The sequence below is a fragment of the Geotrypetes seraphini genome, chromosome 8 (assembly GCF_902459505.1).
Source record: "Geotrypetes seraphini chromosome 8, aGeoSer1.1, whole genome shotgun sequence".
NCBI classification, from domain to species: domain Eukaryota; kingdom Metazoa; phylum Chordata; class Amphibia; order Gymnophiona; family Dermophiidae; genus Geotrypetes; species Geotrypetes seraphini.
The window spans coordinates 163,323,052-163,348,471 of record NC_047091.1 but is presented as its reverse complement, the minus strand read 5'-3'; the positions used below and the strand labels follow the sequence as shown (position 1 = coordinate 163,348,471).

The 25,420-nt window shown below is 43.3% G+C and overlaps 1 protein-coding gene across 2 annotated transcripts in view; it reads right to left on the bottom strand.

The window, feature by feature from the left end:
- WSCD2 (WSC domain containing 2) overlaps nt 1-25,420 on the bottom strand; it is a 353,658-nt gene that overhangs the window by 221,863 nt on the left and 106,375 nt on the right. For both annotated transcript variants that reach the window (XM_033957413.1, XM_033957412.1), the window contains exon 2: nt 19,799-20,804. In XM_033957413.1, the coding sequence (XP_033813304.1) occupies nt 19,799-20,180 (382 nt within the window). In that variant the 5' untranslated portion in view covers nt 20,181-20,804. The remainder of the gene's footprint in view (nt 1-19,798; nt 20,805-25,420) is intronic.

Genomic DNA, 25,420 nt, shown 5'->3' with positions numbered 1-25,420 from the left:
TAAGATTAAGTGACTTGCCCAGGTTCATAGGGAGTAGGCTGGGATTCAACTCACATCCTTGGGGTACTGAGGCAGCGGTTCTAACCACTAGGCCACTCCTTTCCTCTCTTATTGCACGGGAAAGACTTGTGTAAGGTTGCACTAAGGCCACTTTTTACCACAGTTTTGTACAAGGATTTCCAAGTACCTGGAGACACTGGAGAGTTAAGTGATTTGCCCAAAGTCACAAAGAGCATTGGTGGGATTTGAATCTAGGATTCTTTGGTTCCTAGTTCACTGCTGTAACCTCTAAGCCACTCCTCCACTCACTAATTACTATTTAAATTTTCACCATTAGGAATTTAAAGTCCCTTTATCAGAGGTTAATCGCCGCGGGCACGACACATATGGTCAAGGGCAGGAATGCTGTGCGTTTCTACGACAACTGACACTTTAGTCTCACTGACCATCTGGTAGGAAATCTCTAAATGTCAATTCAAATTAATATAATGCACTGTACCAGACACACTTTAGAAAGTGATGTTTCATTGCTCTGTCTGTGCTCAGCTGAATGAAAAAATAAGAGGAAGCAGAAGGGGTTGTTGTGTTGTATGTATCCTTTTATGCTGCATGCAACACTGGGAATTGAGAATAAAAGTCCAAGCCTTCAGCTTATGAAAGGTCTCACTGGTAATTGTCGAAAGGGACGATGCTGAGATGTCTGTGGCAGGATGGAAACTTAGAGAGTACATTTTTAAACCTATTTTTTTTAAAAAATATCGAAAAAGGCTATTATAAAATTCTGTGGGAGTACGAGGGGATGCTGAAAAGTTCTCAGCCCAACCAAGAGAAGAATGGGTTCATAGACAACGGTGCGAAAGACAAAAGCGCGTGCCGACAATTGAGCGCAGCGCGGAGGTGCGCGCCACACAAAATTACAGTTTTTAGGGGCTCCGACGAGGGGTTTTGTTGGGGAACCCCCCCAGTTTACTTAATAGACATCGCGCCGGCGTTATGGGGGGTTGTAACCCTCCACATTTTACTGTAAACTGAACTTTTTCCCTAAAAACAGGGAAAAACAGGAGCGCAGAGAGAGGGGGGACATGATCGAGACGTTCAAGTATCTTACGGGCCGCATCGAGGCGGAGGAAGATATCTTCTTTTTCAAGGGTCCCACGACAACAAGAGGGCATCCGTTGAAAATCAGGGGCGGGAAACTACGAGGTGACACCAGGAAATTCTTTTTCACTGAAAGAGTGGTTGATCGCTGGAATAGTCTTCCACTACAGGTGATTGAGGCCAGCAGCGTGCCTGATTTTAAGGCCAAATGGGATCGGCACATGGGATCTCTTCACAGGGAAAAGGTAGGGGAGGGACATTAAGGTGGGCAGACTAGATGGGCCGTGGGCCCTTATCTGCCGTCTATTTCTATGTTTCTATGTTTCTAAGATGCTAAAGACCTATTCCTTTTAAAAATATTTGGAGGTTTGATTGTACTCTAGTTATAGATTTAATGTTCTTCCGGGGGTCACATACTGAGCAGGTAAGAATCCCGTGGATTGGGACCATTGGGTTAAGGTCCACTGTTGGATTCTGAAGTGAAGACATGCAAATGGGTCACATAAACCATGTCATGTGACCAAGAAGGCATAAGATCAGGCATGCAGAAGTGCGCTTGTAGGTGGAGACTGTTTGACACAAGTATATGAGATTGTCAACTCACTGCCTAACCCTGAACAGTGTCCAAGGTTCTCCTATTAACTCCAAGGTTTGAGATGGCCATAGATCTGACTATTGGTAGTTGACAGCAAACCCTAGAAGCTTGAGGAGATGAACTGTTGAGTTTATGGCATGATGAGCTGCTTGTGATGATGCAGCCTTGATAAACCAGTCATCTAAGTAGGGAAATACATGAAAAACCCATGTTCAAAGAGCTGTTGCAAATACGACTAGGAGGAGCATAATCAAAAGAAACTTCTAAGTCCGTTTTGGCCTAAGTCTTAAGTCGCCCAAAGTCGGACATGGGAAAAGATCCATTTTCAAAAAATACGTCCAGCATATTTTTTTTTTTTTTTATCGTCCAACTGTATGTCCACCTGTCTGATTGCCCAGACTGCTAAATCGTCCATCTTTATACCCCATTTTCATCCATATATTCATCCAAGTCACAAACGCCTAGAAAAAGACCTTTTGGGCGCGGGAGGGGCCAGAAAAGTGATGGACTAGACACCCAGACAAGGCACCAGAGTAGTGGTGAACTTCACAAAAAGGATGTCACAGAAATATCTCCCTACAGCTCCCTTATAGGTCATGGTGAGTCCCTAAAACACCCCCAGAATCTACTAGACCCACCTATCTACCACCCCAATAGCATTTATGGCTGCAGGAGCCACTTATATGGCAGTACAAAAGGGTTTGGGGGATTTTAGGGGGGTACGCATTTTTCACCATGAATGCAGTGATTAGAGTGGCTTATGGGCCAGGGTCCTCCTCTCCATGGTTCACAAACCCACCCCTAAGACCACTTAAGCCACCTTTGTGCAGCTCCACTAGGCATTCCTATGCCAGACTGCCAGGTGCTGATATGTAAAGTTGTTATTACGATTTTTATGATGGTGGGGATGGTGGGGTCAGTGATCACTGGGGCAGTGTGTGGGGGTCTGTACTTTGTGACTGCAGTGCTTATTCTGGTCACTTTGGATACCTTCTGTGGACTTAGACCTGGTTTTAGATGGCCTAAGTCACAATGTCCAAGTTCCGTCTAGGCAGTGTTGTAAAACTTTCGGTTATACATGCAGTACGACTAAGTCTAGGATGGCCCACGTCCCACCCAAATCCGCCCTCACCACTCCTCCTAAAATGCCCCTTTTAGCTCTGGTCGTTCAGCAGCACTGTGAAGACCTAAGTCATTTTTAAATACGTCTAAAACCCGGTTCGATTATCGGCACTTGGATGACTTTTGTTACTGATCGTCCACGTGCCGATTTAGGCTGGTTTTTAGACTTTTTTCCATTTCGATTATGAGCCCCCTAGGCATTTTGTGAAGACATGAGGAACAGAGGCTAATCCAAAGGACAAGACTATGTATTGGAAGTGATGGGGACCTATGCAGAAGCAGAGATACTTCTTGTGAGCAGGTAGGATAGATATATGAGTATAGGCTTCTTTGAGATCTAGAGAGCAAAGCAAATATCCTTTTCCTAGTAGGGGTAGAAGGGTTTCTAGAAAGACCATACAAAACTTATCCTTCAGAAAAAATTTGTTTAAGCCTCTGAGGTCTAGAATAGGTTGAAGGCTTCCGTTCTTTTTTGGTATCAGAAAATACCTTGAGTAGAAACCCCGGCCTCTCTCCTGCAGAGGAACAGATTCTACTGCATTTAGCTAGAGAAGGTTCAAGAGTTGTTGATGAAGAAATGTCTTTTAGAGGGAGTTGAAAAGAGACTCTTTTGATGGGTGTTTTGGAGGCCTTTTGATCAAATATAGGTTATAGCCTTTTGTGACAGCCCAGTGATCTTTTGTGACTAGAGTCCAATGTTGATGAAAGTAGATTAATCTGCCTCTGATGGGGCGAATGAGAGGTGGAGTCAGGGGACTACTGGCAATGCTTTCTAAAAATGAGTTAAAAGAACTGGACTGAGAATGAGGATGGGGAGAATGAAATTTCTGTATCTTTTGTTGCTTTGCATGGGGCCAGCAGGCCTAGAAGAAGATGAAGATGGCTGATTGTAATGACATTTCGTGTTGTAGTAGTGCGAATGTCTAGAAGAAGCAGCAGTCCGAGAGGATTGAGGCTTAGACAGAGTTGTCATGATACCTATGTGTTTTTAAAAAATTTTATCTGCCACTTCTTCAATCTTTTCTGCAAACAGATTATTACCCTTGCAAGGAATATCTGAAAGGCACTCTTGGACTGAAGTTTCCAGATCAGAGTCCCTAAGCCAAGATAAACGGCAAATAGCAATTGCCACTGCTGATGTTCTAAAAGATACATCGAATGCATGAGATATGCCTCTAACAAGGATCTTTCTGGTAGTGAGCAAGTTCTTGGATAAGTGTTGGAATTCTCTCTCTTTAGGAAGGAATTCTTCATACTCTGAAAGTTGTTTAAGCAAGGATTTTAAATAAAATAATACCATTTATACTTGAATATAAACTGAGATTTTTGGGTCAAAAAAATAGTCCACAAATGGTGATCTCAGTTTATATTCAAGTCATCCTGCTGTGCATTCCTCCTGCCTCCCTCCTGGACCCATTGCAGACCTTCCCCAGGTCTGCCTTAAGTCCCGCTGGTCCTGAGGTGAGCCAGGACAGGAGCAACCTCTCCCATATCCTGTCATGGCCACCTCCATATCACCCCACCTCCCTCCCACACATGAAAAGGCCTACCTTGCATGCCTTGGTGGTCCAGCAGTAAATCGGGACACGAGTGATTCTCCTATGCTCCGGCCTCATGCAGAGCCACTAAAATAAATGGCTGCCATGAGTTCCTGTGGCAACCTCGCAGAGGAGAGGAGAAGTGTATGCCATAAGATTATTTCTGCTAAATAGTCTGGTAAATGAGTGAGTGAGTGGTTGGGGATATCTAAATTCAAAAATATTTCCTTCTATGTGGATTAAGGAGAGTGCATCGAGAGGAGCATTGATTATGCACCAAGGTGAATAGAGACCTTGGTGCACAGAAACATACATAGTGACTGACCCAGGAGATAATTCCTCTGGTGATGATGAGGCATGCATAGAATGAGTCCATGCCAACCTGGATGCTTGACTTTGAGCAGGGGTGCATGGCCTCATCCTCAATCAATTCTTCAATGTATCTTCGGGCTGGACTGAGGCAGGTATGGATGCAAGCAAAGCCTATGAAGATTGCATCTGCAGTAGCCCCAAAAGCTCTTGTTTGAGAATAGCCCAGATTTCCTCCTGGAGAGCTGGCATCTGCACCGGAAGAGATAGTGGAGTGGCACAGGGATCTGTACTGGGCTTCAGCAAAGGAAGATCTTGCTTGACGAACTTGCTGCACTTCTTCGAGGGAGTTAACAGGCAGATAGATAAGGGTGACCCAGTCGACATTGTATATCTGGATTTTCAGAAGGTGTTCGACAAGGTATTGCATGAAAAACTACTTAGAAAAATTGTGAGCCATGGAATCGAGAGTGAAATACTCACATAGATTAAAAACTGGTTGGCGGATGGGAAACAGAGAGAGGAGGTAAATGGACAATACTCGGACTGGAAAAGCATCACGAGTGGAGTGCCGCAGGGTTTGGTGCTTGGACCCGTGCTCTTCAACATATTTATACAAAGTTATTCAGAGTAGTGAAGACGAAGAAGGATTGCGAAGACCTGCAACATGACATAAACACGCTTGAGAAATGGGCCACAACATGGCAAATGAGGTTTAACATGGATAAGTGTAAGTGATGCATGTCGGTAACAAAAATCTATACACGAATACAGGATGTCCGGTGTGGTACTCAGAGAGACCCCAGGAAAGAGACTTGGGAGTACTGGTTGACTACTCGATAAAGTTGTCCACGCAATGCACGGCGGCGGCAGAAAGGACAAACAGAATGCTTGGAGTGATTAAGAAGGGGATCACGAACAGATCGGAGAAGGTTATCATGCCGCTGTACTGGGCCATGGTACGCCCCCACTTGGAATACTGTGTCCAGCACTGGTCGCCGTACTTGAAGAAGGACACTGTACTACTCGAAAGGGTCCAGAGAAGAGCAACTAAAATGGTTAAAGGGCCGGAGGAGTTGTCATACATTGAGAGATTAGAGAAACTGGGCCTCTTCTCCCTTGAAAAGAGGAGACTGAGAGGGGACATGATCAAAACGTTCAAGATAATGAAGGAAATAGACTTAGTAGATAAAGACAGGTTGTTCACCCTCTCCAAGGTAGGGAGAAAGAGAGGGCACTCTCTAAAGCAGGGGTGTCCAACCTTTTAGCTTCCCTGGGCCGCATTGGCGGAAAAAAATGTTTCTGGGGCCGCACAAATGCTGCAGCACGACAGAGGAGGGAGCCAGCAAGACAGTAAACACCCGGGGGCAGCAGAGGAAAACACTGCATCCTCCTTGACCGAGGCCGCACAAAATACTTCACGGGGACACATGCGGTCCTCGGGCCGCAGGTTGGACACCCCTGCTCTAAAGTTAAAAGGGGATAGATTCCATACAAATGTAAGGAAGTTCTTCTTCACCCAGAGAGTGGTAGAAAACTGGAACGCTCTTCCGGAGGCTGTCATAGGGGAAAACATCCTCCAGGGTTTCAAGACAAAGTTAGATAATTGGGAACGATTTACCACTGGTCTGACCCAGCAGCGGCAATTCTTATGTTCTTATGAATGGTGCTATTTAACATATTTAACAATGATCTAGAAATCATAATGACAAGTGAAGTGATTAAATGTGCAGACAGCACAAACGTTTTCAAAGTTGTTAAAAACAAATGCGAACTGTGAAAATTTGCAGAAAGACCTTAGGAAATTAGAAGACAGAAGACTGGGCATCCAAATGGCAGACAAAATTTAATGTGGACATTGGGAAAAATAATCCAGATCATAGTTACCTCATGCAAGAGTCTACCTTGGATATCAGACACTAGGCTGAAATATTCTGTCCAGGATGCAGCGGCACTTTCGCACAGCCGAAAAAGCAAATAGGAGGCTAGGAATTATTAGACCAAGAATACTATAATGCCTCTGCATTGTTCCACAGCGTGACCTGACATTGAGTACTGTATTCAATTCTGGCTGTCGTATCTCAAAAAAAAATATATAGTGGAATTGGAAAAGGTTCAAAGAAGAGTGACCAAAATGATAAAGGGGATGAACTCCTTTCATATGAGGAAAGGTGGAAGAGGTCAGAGCTCTTCAGCTTGAAAAAAAAAAAAAAAAAAGAGATGACTGAGTGGAGATATGACAAAGGTTTACAAAATCTTGAGTGGTGTAGAACAGGTAAACAGGAATCGATTTTTTTACCCCTTCAAAAAGTACAAAAATTAGGGGACACTGAATGAAGTTACATGGAAATGCTTTTAAAACAAATCAAAGGAAATATTTTTTTCATTCAACAAATAGTTAAGCTCTGGAACTCAGTTAATGTATCTGCGTTTAAAAAAAAGGTTTGGACAAGTTCCTGGAGATAAAGTCCATAGTCTACTATTGAAACAGACATGGTGAAAAACATTGCTTCCCCTGGGATCAGTAGCATAGAATATTGCTACTGTTTAGGTGTCTGCCAGGTATTCATGACTTGGAAACAGGACCCAGGATAATTGGACCTTTTCTCTGTCCCAATATGGCCATTCTTATGGAGCCTCTCTTGACTGTTTAAATTGTTTTAAATAGCAGAGGGTTTATAAAATTAATCTCATCCCTTCTCTTCCCACTTCAAAATTGGGTGGCCAGTGAATTTTGGTTGAGCCTGCTTACACAGATTTTTAGCACTAGCTAGACCAGTGTTTTTCAACCGCTGTTCCGCGGCACACTAGTGTGCCGCGAGATGTTGCCTGGTGTGCCGCAGGGCCGCCATCAGGGCAGTACTACCAGTCCTGCATTCAGGGGCCCGGAGCTGACAGGGGGCCCGAGGCAGGGGCGCCAGTAGCTCGCCAAGGCAAAGTGAGTCGATCACCCAGGACTCACTTTGTCTTGGCGATCTAATCTATCGAGCCGATAAGTCTTCTTCTCCCCGACGTCAATTCTGCAGTCGGAGAGAAAGTTCGGGCCAGCCAATCGCTGCCTGGCTGGGCGGAACTTCCTCTCCGATTGCAGAATTGACGTCAGGGAGAGCATGCGTCGGCGTCGGCTTTGGGGCCTGTTATCCATTGGTGGGTCCTGTTCCCCGATGGCAGCGGCAGTGGCAGTGGCTTGGGGAACGGCAGGGAGAAAGAAAGAAAGGGGGCAGGCAGGGAAACAGAAGGAAAGAAGAGAAACAGAAAAAAAGAAAGAAAGGTCAGGGAGAGAGGAAGAAAAAGTTGGGGGAGGGAATGAGGTGTGGAGGAGAGAAAGCATACAGGCTGATAGAAGGGAAGAAAGATTGGATGCACAGTCAGAAGAAGAAAGTGCAACCAGAAATCACCAGACAAGGTAGGAAAAATGATTTTATTTTAAATTTAGCAAAGTGGAGGCAGTATTACCACAGTTTTCAAAGGAATTTGCCCAAATAACTTAATAGTTAACTGGGTAAATTCCCAGAGATGAAAACTTCCCTTCACTTACTATGCACAGTTCTGAATTTATATCTGCTGTCTATATTTTACAATATGGTCACCTTTTACTAAACCGCAATATTGGTTTTTAGCGCAGGGAGCCTATGAACGTCAAGAGCAGCGCTGGGCATTCAGCGCAGCTCCCTGCGCTAAAAACTGCTATTGTGGTTTAATAAAAAGGATGGAGGGTATATTTGTCTATTTTTGTATGCTATAAAAACCAAATACAGAGAGAGACTGAGAGCTGTTGACGAAGAGCTACGTGTGTGTCTTTCTTCGATTCCAGCCAGAATATCAGCTTTGTGTTCAGCCAAACAGGCCCAGGTTTCGCACTGAATAAAGTATTTTATAATTTTTCACTATTCTGTTTACTTAATATTTCATAATAAAGTAATTATAAAATACTTTCTTTGTGTTTATTTGATTCCTATTCAAGAGAATTACTTTATATATAGTCAATATAGGCACAGAGTTAAATTTTTTAACATTTTCTAATGGTAGTGTGCCTCGTGATTTTTTTCATGAAACAAGTGTGCCTTTGCCCAAAAAAGGTTGAAAAACACTGAGCTAGACAACTTGGTTAGCCAAAACCATGTTTGCCAAATAGCTTACATCTAGCTGGACAAATTTTGGCTTGCTAAATGTAAGTTTAATTTCAGCAAATAGTGCTCACTAAGAGCTTGATTTACTAAGCAAACCGATCGTGTACCGATCGGTTTGCGACCCCTTTACGACCCCGACCCGATTCACTAACCTTCTGGCCGCACCCGATCCGATCCACGCATGCAAATTAGGGAAATGGCATGCAAATCTAGCAAGGCAGTGATTCACCAACATTGTTCAGGCACACCGACTGAGCTGGCCGATCAGAAACCAAGCGACTGGTGAGGACCAGTCGCTCACGTCCCTGTGTGCCTGAAATCCAAACTGATATGAAAGGAACAATACAGCTCTTGTGACGCTGACAGTTGAATTTGCTGTAAATGGAAAATGAAGGAGCTTTTAAAAAAAAGCAAACAAACAAACCCTCTCTTCCTCGAGGTTCCCACTGCTCTCTGTCGCCTGAGCGCTAAACCAGGAGTGGCACAAAAATGATTTTCAAATCCTTTTTTTCCACTCTGGCCGCATATGACTTCGCCTCCTCTTGCCCCGACTCTCCTGATTGCTGCCGCCCTTCCCCGCAGTGCAAACCCGTGGTTTTAAAGCAGGGCTGCACTGCGGAGAAAGGTGGCAGAGAGCAGGAGAGTCAGGGCAAGAGGAGGCGAGGTCTTCCGCGGCCAGGTAGCTGCTCCAGCTTCAAACGCAAACGAAGAATTGTAATAGAGACACATCTGGGGTTACTGACAATCTTTAATGGGTTAGGCTCTTAGGGAAAAAAAACAGCAGGCAGATGGGGGGGGGGCGTTCCTCCGATCGCCCCCATCTGCATATTTGCCTTTACTGAATTCATCGGACCTGCCCAGATCGGGCCCAGGTTAGTGAAAAAAAATAAATAAATCGGACATAAAAACAATAAATGTTTTTATGACAGTGCAGAGGGCACTATGAAGAAACAAAAGGGGCCCGCTCTAGAGGGGTTCTTATGATGGTGGGGGAAAGCAGAGGGGGGCTTTGGGGTATTAATATTGAACTGGGCAATGTTTTGTCCATGGGGTGTGGTTGTATTGTATGGCACTTGGGGCTTGGAGAGTTATTTTGGCCTTTATGGGTTGGATATATTGGCCTGATATGGCTTTGTTTTTTGTTGTTTTTATTACCTTTTGCTATACTGTTTCCTGCTTCGGTGCACAATGTTATATTTCTGTATCCAGCAAAAAACAAAAGGAATTGACCCCAAAATATCCACAAAGAAGAAAATCCAGAGAAAACAAAAAAAAAACTCTGTGGAGTGACGATGTTCCTAAATGGACTTTATTGAAAGTGTCAAAGTTCCAAAGGTACACTGAAAACATCCACATACAATAATTCCATCCACATAAAAACAATTGTGTGGTGAGCCGGAAGTGAGACACTGCTTTTTCCATTGCAAATGCAAGCAGTGTCTCACTTCCAGATCACCACACAATTGTTTCCCACGTATTTACCTTTATAGGACCCCCAGGGACCCCTGAAGAAGACTTTTTGTCGAAACGCGGACCGTGTTGGGTCCTTTATCCCTAGCGGACTAGGTCCTTTAAGGCTTTTATGTGGATGAAATTATTTTATGTGGATGATTTCAGTGTACCTTTGGAACTTTGACACTTTCAAATAAAGTCCATTTAGGAACATCGTCACTCCACAGATATTTCTGTACCCAAACTTTGAATAAAAATTTATTAAAGGAAAAAAAATGTTGCTGATCAATGCAAAAGCTAACGAAGCTGGAAAAGACCTAGGGGCTCTTTTACTAAAAACTGCTGTGAAGTGCTATCACGCACTTATCGCAGCTTAAAATAAGGTACCACAGGAAGTACTCATATGCATTTCAGTAATTTCCAAATCTGCAAGCACTAAGGCTGAAATATATTTTTAAAATTTTCTTGAAGGGGGCAATGAGGGCTTGAAGAGAACCAGAGAGTGGTCAAAGAGGGTGTGGCCACAGCTTTATTGAGAGTAACCCAATGTCTGATGTTGTCACTCAGCCCAATCTCCAGCTCACCACCTCCTTGCCCTTGGAGCATTCTGACAATGCCCATAGATATTTATTATTTAAGTATTTATAGATCACTTATAGCCTAAATGGTTTACATTCAGCTACTCAAGTATTTCTCCCTATCTGTCCCAGTGGGCTCACCAATCTGACTAATGTACCCGGGGCAATGGAGTGTTAGTGACTTGCCCAGGGTCACAAGGAACAGCGCTGGGCTTGAACCTGTAACCTCAGGGTGCTGAGGCTGTAGCCCTAATCACTAGGCCACTCCTCCATGCCATATTATTTATTTATTTAAGCATTTATATACCACTTATAACCTAAGTATTCAAGCATTTTTCCCTGTCTGTCCCAGCGGGCTCACACTCTATCTAAAGTACCTGGGGCAATGGGGGATTAAGTGACATGCCCAGGGTCACAAGGAGCAGCATGGGATTTGAACCCATAACCTCAGGGTGCCGAGGCTGTAGCTCTAACCACTAAGAGGGCAAAATAATTTTGGAAGAGATTCCACTTAATGGGTCATCTCAGGAAGAGGAGAATTCTAGACATATTAAACAGGTTGTCTTTCCCTTGGGAGGGGGTAGAAGAGGTGTCGGCTTGCCTAACCTTTTTGAAGAAATTACCACCTTTGACATTTGAAGGATAATGGCCAGGATTGAATCCACTGTATCCAACCGCTTGTCCAAATTCTATCAGTTTCGAGGAGATTTCTATTAAAATCTTGAAATTGAGGGTAAAACTGGATATCTGTGAGAAGAATGTGTTGAACAAAAAGATAAGGTCTTCTAATTTAGGTGTACTGTACTATAGTGAAGAATTGAGAGGTTGGAAAATATACTCAGGTATAATAATTTACACTTAATTTAGCAGTATGTAAAACAGTTTCAGTTGAAGAAATGCTTAAGAGAGATACTTTATTGATGTGTTGCTTCAGGATCCACTCTCCTTGACTATTTTTTCTACAGTCTATTCAATTTCTAAATCAGGGCATGGTGTGGAAGAAGCAAGTGGTCTGGACCAATTAGATGCAACTAATTCAGAATGCTGCAGCACGACCGATAGAAGGCTGCAAGAGGTGCGACCAGATCACACCCTTCATGCACAAACTATACTAGCAACAGTACCTTACAGGGCTACATTTATATCTCTCTGTTTGATTTTCAAGGTCCTCAGACAAAATGGGCCAGAATACTTACTTTACATTACATTACATTACATTAGGGATTTCTATTCCACCATTACCTTGCAGTTCAAGGCGGATTACAAAAGAATTATCCAAGATGTATTACAACAAGAACTTACAAAAAAAAAATTGGTCATTTTCAAAAGGAGTAAGAAATGGGTAAGGTTATTTGTTTGGGGTAGTTGGCTTTAGTGAGAGGTGGAGTTTGAGACTTGCGGTATTATTTCTTTTTTCAGAGTTTTCTTGAAGAGTATGGTCTTTATTTCTTTTCTAAAAGTCTTGTAGTCGAGGGATGCCCTCAGTAGATTGGCGATTTGGTTGTCTAGTTTGGCTGCTTGAGTGGCCAGGAGGCCATCATATAGTTTTTTCCGTTTGACCTCCTTAATTGGGGGGTATGAGAATGGGGTGTGAGTTTTCCTATGTCTGGTTGCGGTGTTGTGGATGAGGCGGTTATTTAGGTAGTTTGAGAGAACAAGCTAACCCTTTACACACCATTGAGACCCTTCAGGTTCTCTCAAGGAGCATCACTATCTGTACCCTCATCAAAAGAAATTGTATGATGTGATACCCGCTAATGAGCCTTCTCAGGAGTGGCCCCCTACACTCTGGAATTTACTTCCACAGAGGCTATGTCTAACTCCAGACTATCCCTACTTCAGAAAGAAGGTGAAAACCTTTAAAACAGAGGTGCCCAAAAGGTCGATCGCGTTTGACCAGTAGATCGCGAAGACAACGCGAGTCGATCGCGGAACCCATCCCAGACTCCGTGATAGACTCACGCTGCCTTCGCATTCTACCTGCTTCCCGACACAGTAAACAGAAGCGCCGGACCGACCAGCTTCCCCCCTTCTCCCCCAACATCAATTCTGACATCGGAGAGGAAGTTCCAGACCAGCCAATCGGTGGAACGTGATTTAGGAGTGATCATTAGCGATGATATGAAGGCTGCCAATCAGGTGGAGAAGGCTTCGTCCAGGGCAAGACAAATGATGGGCTGCATCCGTAGGGGTTTTGTCAGCAGAAAACCTGAAGTCATAATGCCACTATACAGATCCATGGTGAGACCTCATCTCGAGTATTGTGTTCAATTCTGGAGACCACACTATCGGAAAGATGTGTTGAGAATTGAGTCAGTTCAGCGAATGGCTACCAGGATGGTCTTGGGGCTCAGGGATCTCACGTATGAAGAAAGGCTAAGAAAACTGCGGATGTACTCACTGGAGGAGCGAAGAGAGAGGGGGGACATGATTGAGACCTTTAAGTATATCACGGGGCGTATAGAGGTGAAAGATGATATCTTTAGTCTTACAGGGCCCTCGGTAACCAGAGGACACTCGCTGAAAATCAGGGGAGGGAAATTTCAAGGTGATGCTAGGAAGTACTTCTTCACCGAAAGGGTGGTCGATCATTGGAACGAGCTGCCTCAGCAGGTGATTGAGGCCAATAGCGTGTCAGATTTTAAGAGAAAATGGGATATTCACGTGGGATCTATAGGGGAGTAAAAGTCAGGGAGTGGGTCATTGGTATGGGCAGACTCGATGGGCTATGGCCCTTTTCTGCCGTCAATTTCTATGTTTCTATCTGGCTGGCCCGGAACTTCCTCTCCGACGTCAGAATTGAAGTTGGGGGGAAAGCTGATCAGCCCGGTGCTTCTGTTTACCGTGTTGAGAAACAGGGAGAGCTCACAACTCAGCGGCAGGCAGCTTGGGGGCCTGTTCCCCGATGGCGGCGGCAGTGGCTTGGGGGAGGGGAAAGAAGAAAGAAAGACAAAGAAAGAAAGGGGGCAAGCAGGGAGACAGAAAGAAGGAAAACAAAGAAAGGGGAGACAGAAAGAAAGAAGTGGCAGGGAGAGAGAAAGAAAGAAAGAAAGAAAGGGGAGGGGGCAAGGAGAGAGGAAGAAAAAGTTGGGGGAGGGAATGAGGTCTGGACGAGAGGAAGCATACAGGAGGCTGAAAGAAGGGAAGAAATATTGGATGCACAGTCAGAAGAAGAAAGTGCAACCAGAGACTCATGAAATCACCAGACAACAAACGCAGGAAAAACCTGTCAAACTTTTTTGATTATGGCTCTCAGACTACTAAGTATAGGTCAGCCCACCTCCCACTCTATCCACTCCACCAGAAACACCCCTTTTCACTATGGGTGTACAGAGGCAGTGAAAAAGCCTAAGCTGGTTTTAGATACGTCTATCATCAGTACTTGGACGATTTGTCTTTTTGATCATTCAAGTACAGACATAGGACGCTTTTTGGACATTTTTTATTTTTTTATTATGAGCCCCATAGTATTTACAATTTTGTTATTGATTATCCTTCACTCTCTCTCTCTCCATTTTTGTGGGCTGTTAAAATCACAGCATTTTGTGATTTTTTTTTTTTATTATGGGGAATTTAGGGACCTTTTTACTAACCTACATTAAGCTTGGGAAACCTCATTGGCTTGGGAAAAAAGGCTTACCACAAAACACATTAAAGCATGATTGACAGACAACAGAGGGTGGTGATAAATGGAATACACTCAGAGGAAAGGAAAGCAAGATCCTTGGTGCTTGTTTGAGGATATATTGAACTCAGATACTATCCTCATCTCCACCAGCACATATCTACCCCACCCTTTCTGTAAAGAAACAGGTCCATAGACTATCCCCATTCGGTCATCCTATGGGCAATATACTTGAATACCCAACCATAGAATGTCCACAGGAAAATTAAGGATAGAGAATGAAAAGGGGACAGATTATTTTCCCCATTGGATCTCTATCTCCATTCCCGTCCTCATCCCATCCCTGCAAGTTCTGTCCCTGTCCCATCCTTGCAAGCTCTGATCTCATCTTGAACAAGTCTTGAACTATTTAAAATCATAAATGTTTGAGGCTTGTGCAGATGAGAACAGAGCTTGCAGGGATGGGACAGGGACAGAACTCAAGGGGACGAAACAGGGATGGAGACAGATCCCGTGGGGAAGGGGACAAATTTGTCCCCGTGTCATTCTGTAGAAGGATTTCAGAACTATCTAGGATATCTAATCTGATTGGTCAGTTGACACAGCCCAGAGTTTTCACCTGGGATCAACATGAGTGGCCTAGAACATAAAGAATTGCCGCTGCTGGGTCAGACCAGTGGTCCATCCTGCCCAGCAGTCGGCTCACGCGGCGGCCCCCAGGTCAAAGACCAGTGCTCTAAATGAGTCCAGCCTCACCTGCGTACGTTCCAGTTTAGCAGGAACTTGTCCAACTTTTTCTTGAAACCCTGGAGGGTGTTTTCCCCTACGACAGACTCCAGAAGAGCGTTCCAGCTCTCCACCACTCTCTGGGTCAGGGGTGTCAAAGTCCCTCCTCGAGGGCCGGAATCCAGTCGGGTTTTCAGGATTTCCCCAATGAATATGCATTGAAAGCAGTGCATGCAAATAGATCTCATGCATATTCATTGGGGAAGTCCTGAAAACCCGACTGGATTCCGGCCCTCGAGGACCGACTTTGACACCTGTGCTCTGGGTGAAGAAGAACTTCCTTACGTTTGTACGGAATCTATCCCCTTTCAACTTTAGAGAGTGCCCTCTCGTTCTCCTTACCTTGGGAAGTATGAACAGTCTGTCTTTATCTATAAGAAATACACTGCCCCAAAAAAACATTTTAAGATACATAGAACTCAGCAAAAAAACAATGTATTTTGTTTCTATTCCATATCTTCTTTGCTCATGGTAACATGTCAATATTCAGCTTGGGGCCAGAACGGATCAGGTAAGAACAAATTGTTCTCTGGTGAAACTTAAAAAAAAACAGCTTGCGTTGCAGATGCTTTACATAAATCAGAATAGTGGACTATAACTTTGTAATTTATAATAAATGTGAAATCTGTAATGGCTTACTGCCTTTGCTTTTCTGATGAATTTTCACAGATAGCAAAATGAGAATAGTTTGTGCATGTGAATAATTGCCTAGGCTTTCTACAGAGGAGTAAAAAGTAATTACACAGATAAAAACCACCCTAATCGACTTTTAGTTACATCTTCAGTAACTTCTGCTGTTTCTTCCTCCATTCTCTGTTTGCCAAAGAGATAACACTGCAGCTATTTCCCGAAATACAATGGTAATCTATTATCCTACTGTCACTGGAGCACTCTACTGTAGCAGTACATTGTACTGTGTCTTCCCACCAGGCCATTTACTATTAACAAAAGGTGGTAATGGCGTTCATAGACTAAGATTTAAATTATTTTGTAGAAAACAGAGAACTGAGAAAGTAAGGTAGCCTGCATACTTATGCTAAGTTCAGGGAGGGCGACTTTTAAAAGCCATTGAAGGGCATAATTGGGTATCTGAAAATCGCTTCCCATAATAGAGCTAACTACACACATTTCACAAAACATGCACATTTAAAGGGGGGGGGCACTACAGGGAAGGGGGCTTGTATACAGTAGGTCAAGAGAAAGGAAATAAAGACATTAGACTGCATTTTTAAATCCATGCAAGTTATTTACAATGAAAAAGTGCCCGTGCAAAATGTCTGAAGGTGCATATCAAAAATGCTTTTGCTTTGAATATTAGTGGAAAGCTGGTTTTGTCCCAAGTGCAGTTTTGAACATTGACTCCTTTATGACATAGCTGGGCCTGGATTTAGAAAAGACAGTTGCCCCTGGAGTCCAATTTTGCAAGTGCTATTTAATCTCTGGACCCAGAATCTACTATTTAGTACCCAGTGGCATAGTAAAGAGGTGTGTGTGTGTGGGGGGGGGGGCGGTCCACCCCAGGCGCAGTCTTCCTAAGGGTGCGACACCCCTCCTCCTTTCCTTGCCACATGCGCACGCCCCTTGCCTTACCCCCGTAACTTTTCTTACTTCCCCGACGCGAGGCTGCTGCCCGCGTCGACATCGGCGCTCTCTCCGATGTCACTTCTGGGACCTGACGTCAAAGGGCGAGCTGACCCCAACGTGGGCATGCTGGATAAGTTAAAAAAAAGGACAGGGAAGGGGGCGTGTGCAGAGCAGGGTGGGGCCCAACCACGCCCAGGTGCCGCTCACCCTTACCACGTCACTGTGTGCGCCAGGCCGCTTACTGGAAAGGCAGGAAAAAGGAGCAGAGTAACTGTTTTCTGTTCTGCCATGTATACCACAGTTTTACCCCCCCCCCCACCCTCCTAACTTGTCCCCACAGATTGGGTGGGGGTGACGCCGAGGGAGACACTGCAGGTAGCGTGCGAGGAGAAAAGAAAATGGCTTCTTTATGTGCCCACTTTGCAACTTCATCACACCCTCTCTGTTATCAATATGTTTGAAATATTTGAGATAAAGAGATGCTTGAAGTTGAATTTTTAACTTATGAAGACTTTATGTTTTTGGATTTTATGGGGCTCATTTTCAAACACAAGGGCTGGAGGCGGCGGCAGGTGTCCTCTGTCAGCCAATTGGGACACACGTGTAGGCATCCTTCACCGCCTGCATTTTTTTTTTTTTTTTTTACAAACGTGAAGTGGCTTGTGGGGAGTGGGCTACTGAACCATAGACACGATGGCCCAGGCCCATAAGCCACTGTAACCATTGCATTTATGGTGGAATATGTGCATCCCCCAAACCCTACTGTACTGCCATATAGGTGCCACCTGCAGCCGTGAGGACTATTGGGGTGGTAGGCAGGTGGGTCTAGTAGGTTTTGGGGGTGTTTTGGGGGCTCACCATGACCTAGAAAGGAGTTATGGTGAGATGTTTATGTGGCACCCTTTTTGTGAAATTCGCAGCAGTGTCCTGTTAGGTGCCCCACTACTCTGTTGCCATGTCTAGGTGTCCAGTCTATTACTTAGCTGCCCCTCCCATGTCCAAAAGATCCTTTTCTAGGCGTTTTTGACTTGGACAAATTTTTGGACGAGAATGGGGTATAAATATAGACAACTTAACGGTCTGGGCGATCAAACAGCTGGACGTACAGTTAGACGACTCTCAAAAACCAAAATATTTTGGGGAGACAAGATGGCGATGGGAGTGGACGCGTGAATCCAAGCTCCCGCTCTGACAGTAAAATTTACCTTCGGTAACGTTTTCTTCAAAGTTTTTGGATGCCTAAGAGGAGGGGACGGCAGAGGGATATCCCTCATTCCTTGGCCGCAACTTCGACTCCGCTTCAAACTGCGATAACAACATTCGCAGTCCCGATGGCGTCGGGCGGATCCGCAGCTGAGCTCCAGGAGCAGCTCAGCATGGACGGCGATGCGTCGCTGAGCCCCTTGGGACCTGACCCTCCTCCTCCCCCGAGTAGTGCAACGGAGCTGTTACTTCCTGTTGAGGGATTTTGGCAGCAGCCGACTCAGGAGATGACCCTGTTGCAGGCAAACTCGGAGACAAGACCAGAAGAGGGAGGAGGAACACTGCAGGCAAGCGGTGGTGAGAGTGGGGGAGGTGAAACCCGGGAAGGAGAGTGGGAACCCGGGTTACCTCATCTCAAGCCGCTTGTGAAACCTGCGGTGGTTACACTGGATTCATTGTGGGGAGCAATTGAAAATCTTCAAACTGTATGTATTGGATTTATTTCCTTGATGGCTGAAGTTTCTACTAAAGTTAATAAATTGGAAATTGTTTCTTGTGATCAAGCGAAACAAATAGGAGACATTGAAAAATCTATAACTGAGATTAAATCTTTAAATAACCAGAATGCAAAGGACAAAGTTTTTCTTCTCCGTAAAATTGAAAACTTGGAAAACCAAAACAGGAGTTTAAATTTGAGGATTTTAAATTTTCCTATGTCTAAATTTAAAACTCCTAGGGAATTATTCAAGGACTTCCTGGTTTCCATATTAAAAATTACAGAAATGAATATTCCACCTTTGCAGAAGATTTATTATTTAAAAAGGACAATAAAGGAGTCTGATACAACTATTGAACAAGACTTAACAACTCTTTTGGAATCATCAAATCTTGAATTGTCCGGACGAGCTACATTGATAGTATCCCTGGTATTTTATCAGGATAAAGAAATGATTTTGAAATTGTATTATGGTTTAAAACAAGTTTCTTTTTTGGGAGAAAGAATATATATATATCCGGATGTTTCAAAATGGACTCAGACTAGAAGGAAAGAATTTCTCACATATAGGGATAAAGTTGTATCATTAGGAGCTTCTTTTCAGTTAAGATTTCCTTGAAAATGTTTTGTTGTATTTCAAAACAATAGATACATTTTTTATGATTCTCAGCAGTTACGTTTCTTTTTAGAGGGTAAAGGTGTTTCATTTGCACCATAGTGATTTTCGGTATAATTCAAGTCCATTTTTATTAAACCATCGGCCTTCACTTAATTTCCTGTAAAAATTTCCTGGAAGAATTTCTTTCTCTTAGTCTCCTTCCTCCCTTATTGAGGACTATGTTTAAATAAAAAGTATGGTTTACTTCTTTTTTGTTAATATATTGATCCAATAATGAAAATGGATTTATTTTGTATTATTATTTTTTTTTTTTTTTGAATTATCATGATTACTAATATTGGATGTATTAATATCGTATATTGCCTGTTAAGCACAATTGTTGTTTATTTGAAAAACTTAAATAAAGAATTTAAAAAAAAAAAAAACCCAAAATATTTTGGACGTATTTTTTGAGAATGGACTTTAGACACTGCCGACTTTGGGCAATTAGCAACTTAGGCCCAAAAGGGACTTAGACGTTTCTTTTGATTATGCTCCTCTATGTATTTATCATTTTAAAAAAAAAGCCCATAATGCTATCAAGCTTCAAACATGTTAAAATATTTCTGTAAATATATTGTTCTGTATTTGTAGCATCCCATTTACATCGCATCAGAATCTTACCTCTTTCTTCATCTTGTTCTCGAGTATTTCGCCCTTTGAGTGCCCTGCTCCAGGCCCCACCATAATCGCCTGGTTTGCTTCTTTCCAGCACATTCTTGGAAACTGATTTTAACCAGGGCCCATACCTCCGTGGTAAAACTGGCGAGTCTGGCATTTCCTTAAAGCCTCTACCGAGCTGTAGTGCCCCCTTGTCTTGGTGGCCTATGAGGTCTCCAGTGCCATCTATGAGACTTTGATCTTTTCCAGATACAAGAGGCCTGCCGGCAAACCCCGAGTGAATAAATACCAGGCTTCCAGCAGTCAAATAAAGAACTATAAACGTAAAAAAGCGGATAGGTTTCCGTCGAAAATAACGCTGAAATTTCATGATGACTTTGGCCATATTGTAGTCATAACTTGATTTTCGCTTTCCAGATGACAACTGTACCTTCCACCAAGCGAGAGCTGTTGGTAGCTTTCAGCACTATCCATGTAAGGCCACTAGGGGGGGAAATAAAAGCCTTTGAGTGCCATACTAGCTTCATGAAGAATTCCTTTGAAATTTCCAAGGCTAGTCCATTCTAGATGGACCATTGGTCTGAACCAGTATGGCTATTCTTATGTTCATAAGTAATAAAAATAAAAAAAAAGGCAGAATGCTTGTTTATATCAAAATATTTCGAAACTCTATAATCCTCTCGATAAAAATGTTAAAATACTGCTACATTTCAGTCACCACATTTATTCTCCTCTGACGAAGCTGCCAAAGGGGTCCAGGAGATGCCACAGGTGGAGGGATCATGATCAGAAAACTGGATTTTTCAAGATGATTTGAAAAGTGATCAGTTGGTACGGCCTTCTGCTTTCACCTCTTCGAAGCAAGGTTTTGGAAATCATCTGTAACAAAAATGGCACGTTCTCCTTTTCAAAGAGAGCGAAAGGTCCGCTGGACAAAATGCCAACTGGGCACATTTTGCGCAACAAAAGGAAACTCCATTCATTTCACTCCCGCACAAGAATTCAAAACCTGCAAGTCAAGACAAAAAAAGAACAACTTTATGAAGAGTCTTACAGGTCAATTTTGGAGCACACATAAAATATAGGGAAGAATAGACATGGAACAATTTTGACTAGACCCTACTGTTTGCAACATTAGCCTACATACAATGTGGGTAATTTTCTATAACAATTACTACATGTGAAGTATGCATGCATCTGTTCTTCATGCCGGCAGGGTTGATGGAAAGATACTGTGGTCCCTAGAAAGACATTCAGGCTTGCACCTCTTTTCCCCACCCAAATTGTCATGCATTCCTCCCCTGAGATTTGAATAATTAAACTGAAACCTGATCACTTCAATGCAACCTCTGTCTAACGTGTCCTGGAAATAATTGCACATTGTACATCATGCAATAAATATTGGGATAGATATTCAAAGGGGTTTAAGCAGATACGAGAGGCTCCTGTCCACCTATACTCTGATCAGCAGTCTAGGACTGGATATTCAGTTGCACTTAATCAAGAACTGCTGCTGAAAATGCTCTCTGACCGGTGTGGCAATGTCCAGGTAGTGCTGGGGGCGGTCCAAGGGCTGAGCCACAGATATGCAGGCACCAGCTATGTCCAGTGCCAATGCCTACATACCCAACTGGGCAGATAGGAGAAAACAAAAAGCAGACCTCCGTTTCCCTCGTTGGGTATTTGGACACCAGCACGGAATATCACTAGCACCTGTATAGCTTCTGAGTCCGCGGAGGACCTGGATACATCAATGCCGGTACCTGGACACCTTTTTAAAGATGCTTTTAATACTTAATATTAACATTTTTATTTTTTTATTTTTTATCTACCCCCGTTTCCTTTTGTTTTTTCCATATATGTTTTTCTCGATATAATAGATGTAACCTTTGCCCTTCTTCCCTCCCCAGTTCAAGTCTGTCTTGTCATAAATTTGATGTTAATGAATTTTTAATTTGTATCTTTATAATTTTATCCCTTTTTTACTTGTGTACATCGCTTTGTAAACAGATTTAGCGATACATCAAATATCAATAAACCTTGAACCTTGTTTAGCACTGAATATCCAGACCTAATTCAGCTGTTAGAAGCTTTAAAAATACTGAATTATGCATGCTATCATGCGGAATAAAGTTTGCCATATAGAGCTATCAATACCTAACTACTGCAATCCCAAAAGGCATGTCTTTGAAAATTGCCCACCTCCGAGTAAAAATATGCACAGATGGTTCCTTTAGTTTTGCTCGACTGAAGCTGCTCTTTTGCCGCACTCCAGAAGCTGCCTAATGGTTAAGCCAGCCCTGAATGCAAGCGGTTAAGCCAAGATAGGAAAGAGTGTTCACTTATATCAAAATCAAATGTGCACAAGTGTTTTTAATCCTCCCCCCCACCTCCCAACTTACACACATCTGTTAGTGTGTCTCTTTATCCCCACAGCTAAATGTATGTACCCCGTGAAAGCCAGTGAATACTTTTAGCCAGAGAAGGGCAATCATCAACTGGACGAATCGCTTTCAAACGGTGACTTCTGTATCATCAGGGATCCATTATAGGACTTTGTCTTCCTCTATTTATTTGAAACCAGTTCACATGAAACGAGCACAGCGTTCCAATGTCGGCATCACTCTAAATGAGACTCTTATTACGGGCTTTGCATCCTCACTCTCCAGCAACCGACACCTGTTTTCATCTGTTGCCAGACAGAGGATGCAGCGCCGATGATTGATTTCATGAGAAATTCTTATTTGCTGTAGACCTCATTAGATTTGAAGGTGCTTTCAGAACCTGTCATGAAGATATTGCACATCTTTCATCAGTGTCTTACAGAGGATGATGACACAAAGTTGAATGGGTTTCCTAATGTGTCTAAATCAAGTGTTGCCAAACTTTAAAAAGCAGCTTTCTTGAGCGTCCTCCTTTAAAGACATCAAAAGTGTCCAGCTAGACAAGAGCATTTGCTTATCTGAATGCTCAAGCATAAAAAATTTCTCAAGAATTTTGTCCAATTACATGGCTTAGAGCCTTAGAAGATGCTTATCAGCTTCTGGGACCAGAAGCAAGAACAGGATGCCTTTCCGGCACATCTTCCATCTAACTGAAGATGGAGGGGTAAACTTGTATCATTCCCTCCCCCATGCTTAGATAGCAAGGTAGAATGCAGTAGGACATGCATTGAGAAAAGGCAGTGTGTACAAAGTTGAATTAATATGCATACAATAGATGTTCAAATGCAGGTTCAATTTTTTTATTAAACCAAATATGTGACATGTACTGCAAAACATCCAAAGTTGGACAAAATTCCTGAAAATTTGAATCTTTTTTTTTTTTTTTTTAAATTGTGCACATTCTTAGCACTCAGGCCCTCATTCTATAAATGATGCCATTTGGCAGAGGCATCTTATTTATTTATTTTAAAAATTTCTATCCTGCTTATATCCTAAGCGGGTTACAATGTCCACATATATAGATCAAAGTACATAAAATTTACAATTCTACAAATCCAACAGAAAAATTAGACATTAAAATACATCAAACTCCCATTTCAAATTCAATCCTGATAGGAAAAAGGATATTGACATTTCCTCATTTATAAAATGCTCTTACAAATAGATGGGTCTTTAAAGATTTTTTTAAAGGATCTAAGCTCTGTACATAATCTTAATGAACCATTCATTGCATTCCCCAGCCTTGGACCTGCCACACAAATTGCTGCCATTCATGATTTTCTATAACGTACATCATGAGTATTTTCAAGGGTCAATCTCATTGCTGATTGTGAGTATACAGCACGTTTTTGGCATATACTTTCTCAAAGATTAAGAGAGTGTGGCAGTGGTTAAAGCTACAGCCTTAGCACTCTGAGGTTGTGGGTTCAAACCCACGCTGCTCCTTGTGACCCTAGGCAGGACTTTGTCACTTAATCCTCCCATTGTCCCCGGTACATTAGACAGATTGTGAGTCCACCGGGACAGACAGGGAAAAATAATTGAGTATCTAAATAAATTCATGTAAACCATTCTGAGTTCCCCTGGGAGAATAGTATAGAAAATTGAATAAATAAATAGTGTGAAAAGTTTCAGCCTCTGATAACCAGAGCTGGTATTGTGACATCATAATGCCTCATTCCACCAGTGCCTAAGAGCCAACCTCAGCAGTGATGTCACAATGGCTTGATTGTCTTATACTTGGCTCACTTTACTACATTCTGATTTCAAGAGTGGCACAGTGGTTAAAGCTACAACCTCAGCACCCTGAGGTTGTGGGTTCAAACCCACACTGCTCCTTGTGTATTATAGTTAGAATTTTGTATTCAATTCGAAATTCAACAGGCAACCAATGAAGTTTTTTCACTGCTGGGGGTTATATGGCCATAACAAGTCACCCCAGTAACTAACCTCGCAGCTATTTTCTGTATCACTTGCAAGGCATATATCCTAGCTTTTGTAATACCTAAGAATATAATGCTTTAGCAATGACAAGACTTTGGATTACTATTTGAAAATCTAATGCCGATAACATTGGTCTAGCGGCAACTAACTCGACTTAGGCACTGGTAGGCATCATATTGTTAGTCACCGGTATATTAGACTAGGGTTTTCCTGGCCTAATTTACCGGTGCCTAACACGGACGCCTTATGACACCTAAGTCATTCCATGCCCACTCTCTGTCCCCCTAGCCACACCCACTTTTCAGGTCGGTGCCTCGCCAAGTTCTGTGTGGAACTTAATCGTTTTCTAACTTTTAAAATTGGCTTTTAATGGTGTTTTCAATTACTGCGCCAATTAAGCCACTTAAAAAATTGGAGTTCCGTGCGGAACTCGGCTAGGCATCACCAATCTAGTGGTGCCTAGCATAGGCACTGTTTACAGAATCAGGGCCCTAGAAATACATATACCCCCTCTTTTACAAAGGTGTGCTAAGCTTTATAGTGCGCGATAAATATTAGCGCACGCTAAACACGCACTAAACGCTAACACGTGTATGTTATTCTATGGACACACTGGCGGTTAGCACATGCATTGATTTAGCGCATGCTAAAACTCTTAGCGCCTTTGTAAAAGAGGGCCATAGAGTCCTTATATCATTTTATTTCTCCAAAGGATATAGAAATGCTTTTTTCTTTTGCATCAGAAAAGCAATTTGAACCTAAGTCCCAAACGCCCAGAACCAGACCTTTTAGGCGAAGGAGGGGCAAGTCCTTCACTTAAAAGATGGATTCTGTAACCGGTGTCTGTCAAAAAGAACACCAGTTACAGAATCCACTCCCCTCCCCAGCAATGATCGCGGCAGGAGAGATAGACAATCTGTCCTGCCGCGATCCATCCTCCCCCCGATCGGATCGGGCAGGAGGGAGCCCAAGCCCTCCTGCCCCGGCAAAACCGCGACCCTCCCGACACGATCGGAGCAGGAGGGAGCCCAAGGCCTCCTGCCCCGGCGAAACCGTGACCCTCCCGACACGATCGGGGCAGGATTGAGCCCAAGCCCTCCTGCCCCGGTGAAACCCCCTACCCCCCACCCCCTCTAAAATATGGGCAGGAGGGATCCCAGGCCCTCCTGCCCTCATCGCACCCCCCCCATGATTGCCCCTCCAAACCCCAGCTCGGCCCCCCTGAACCCCACAGACC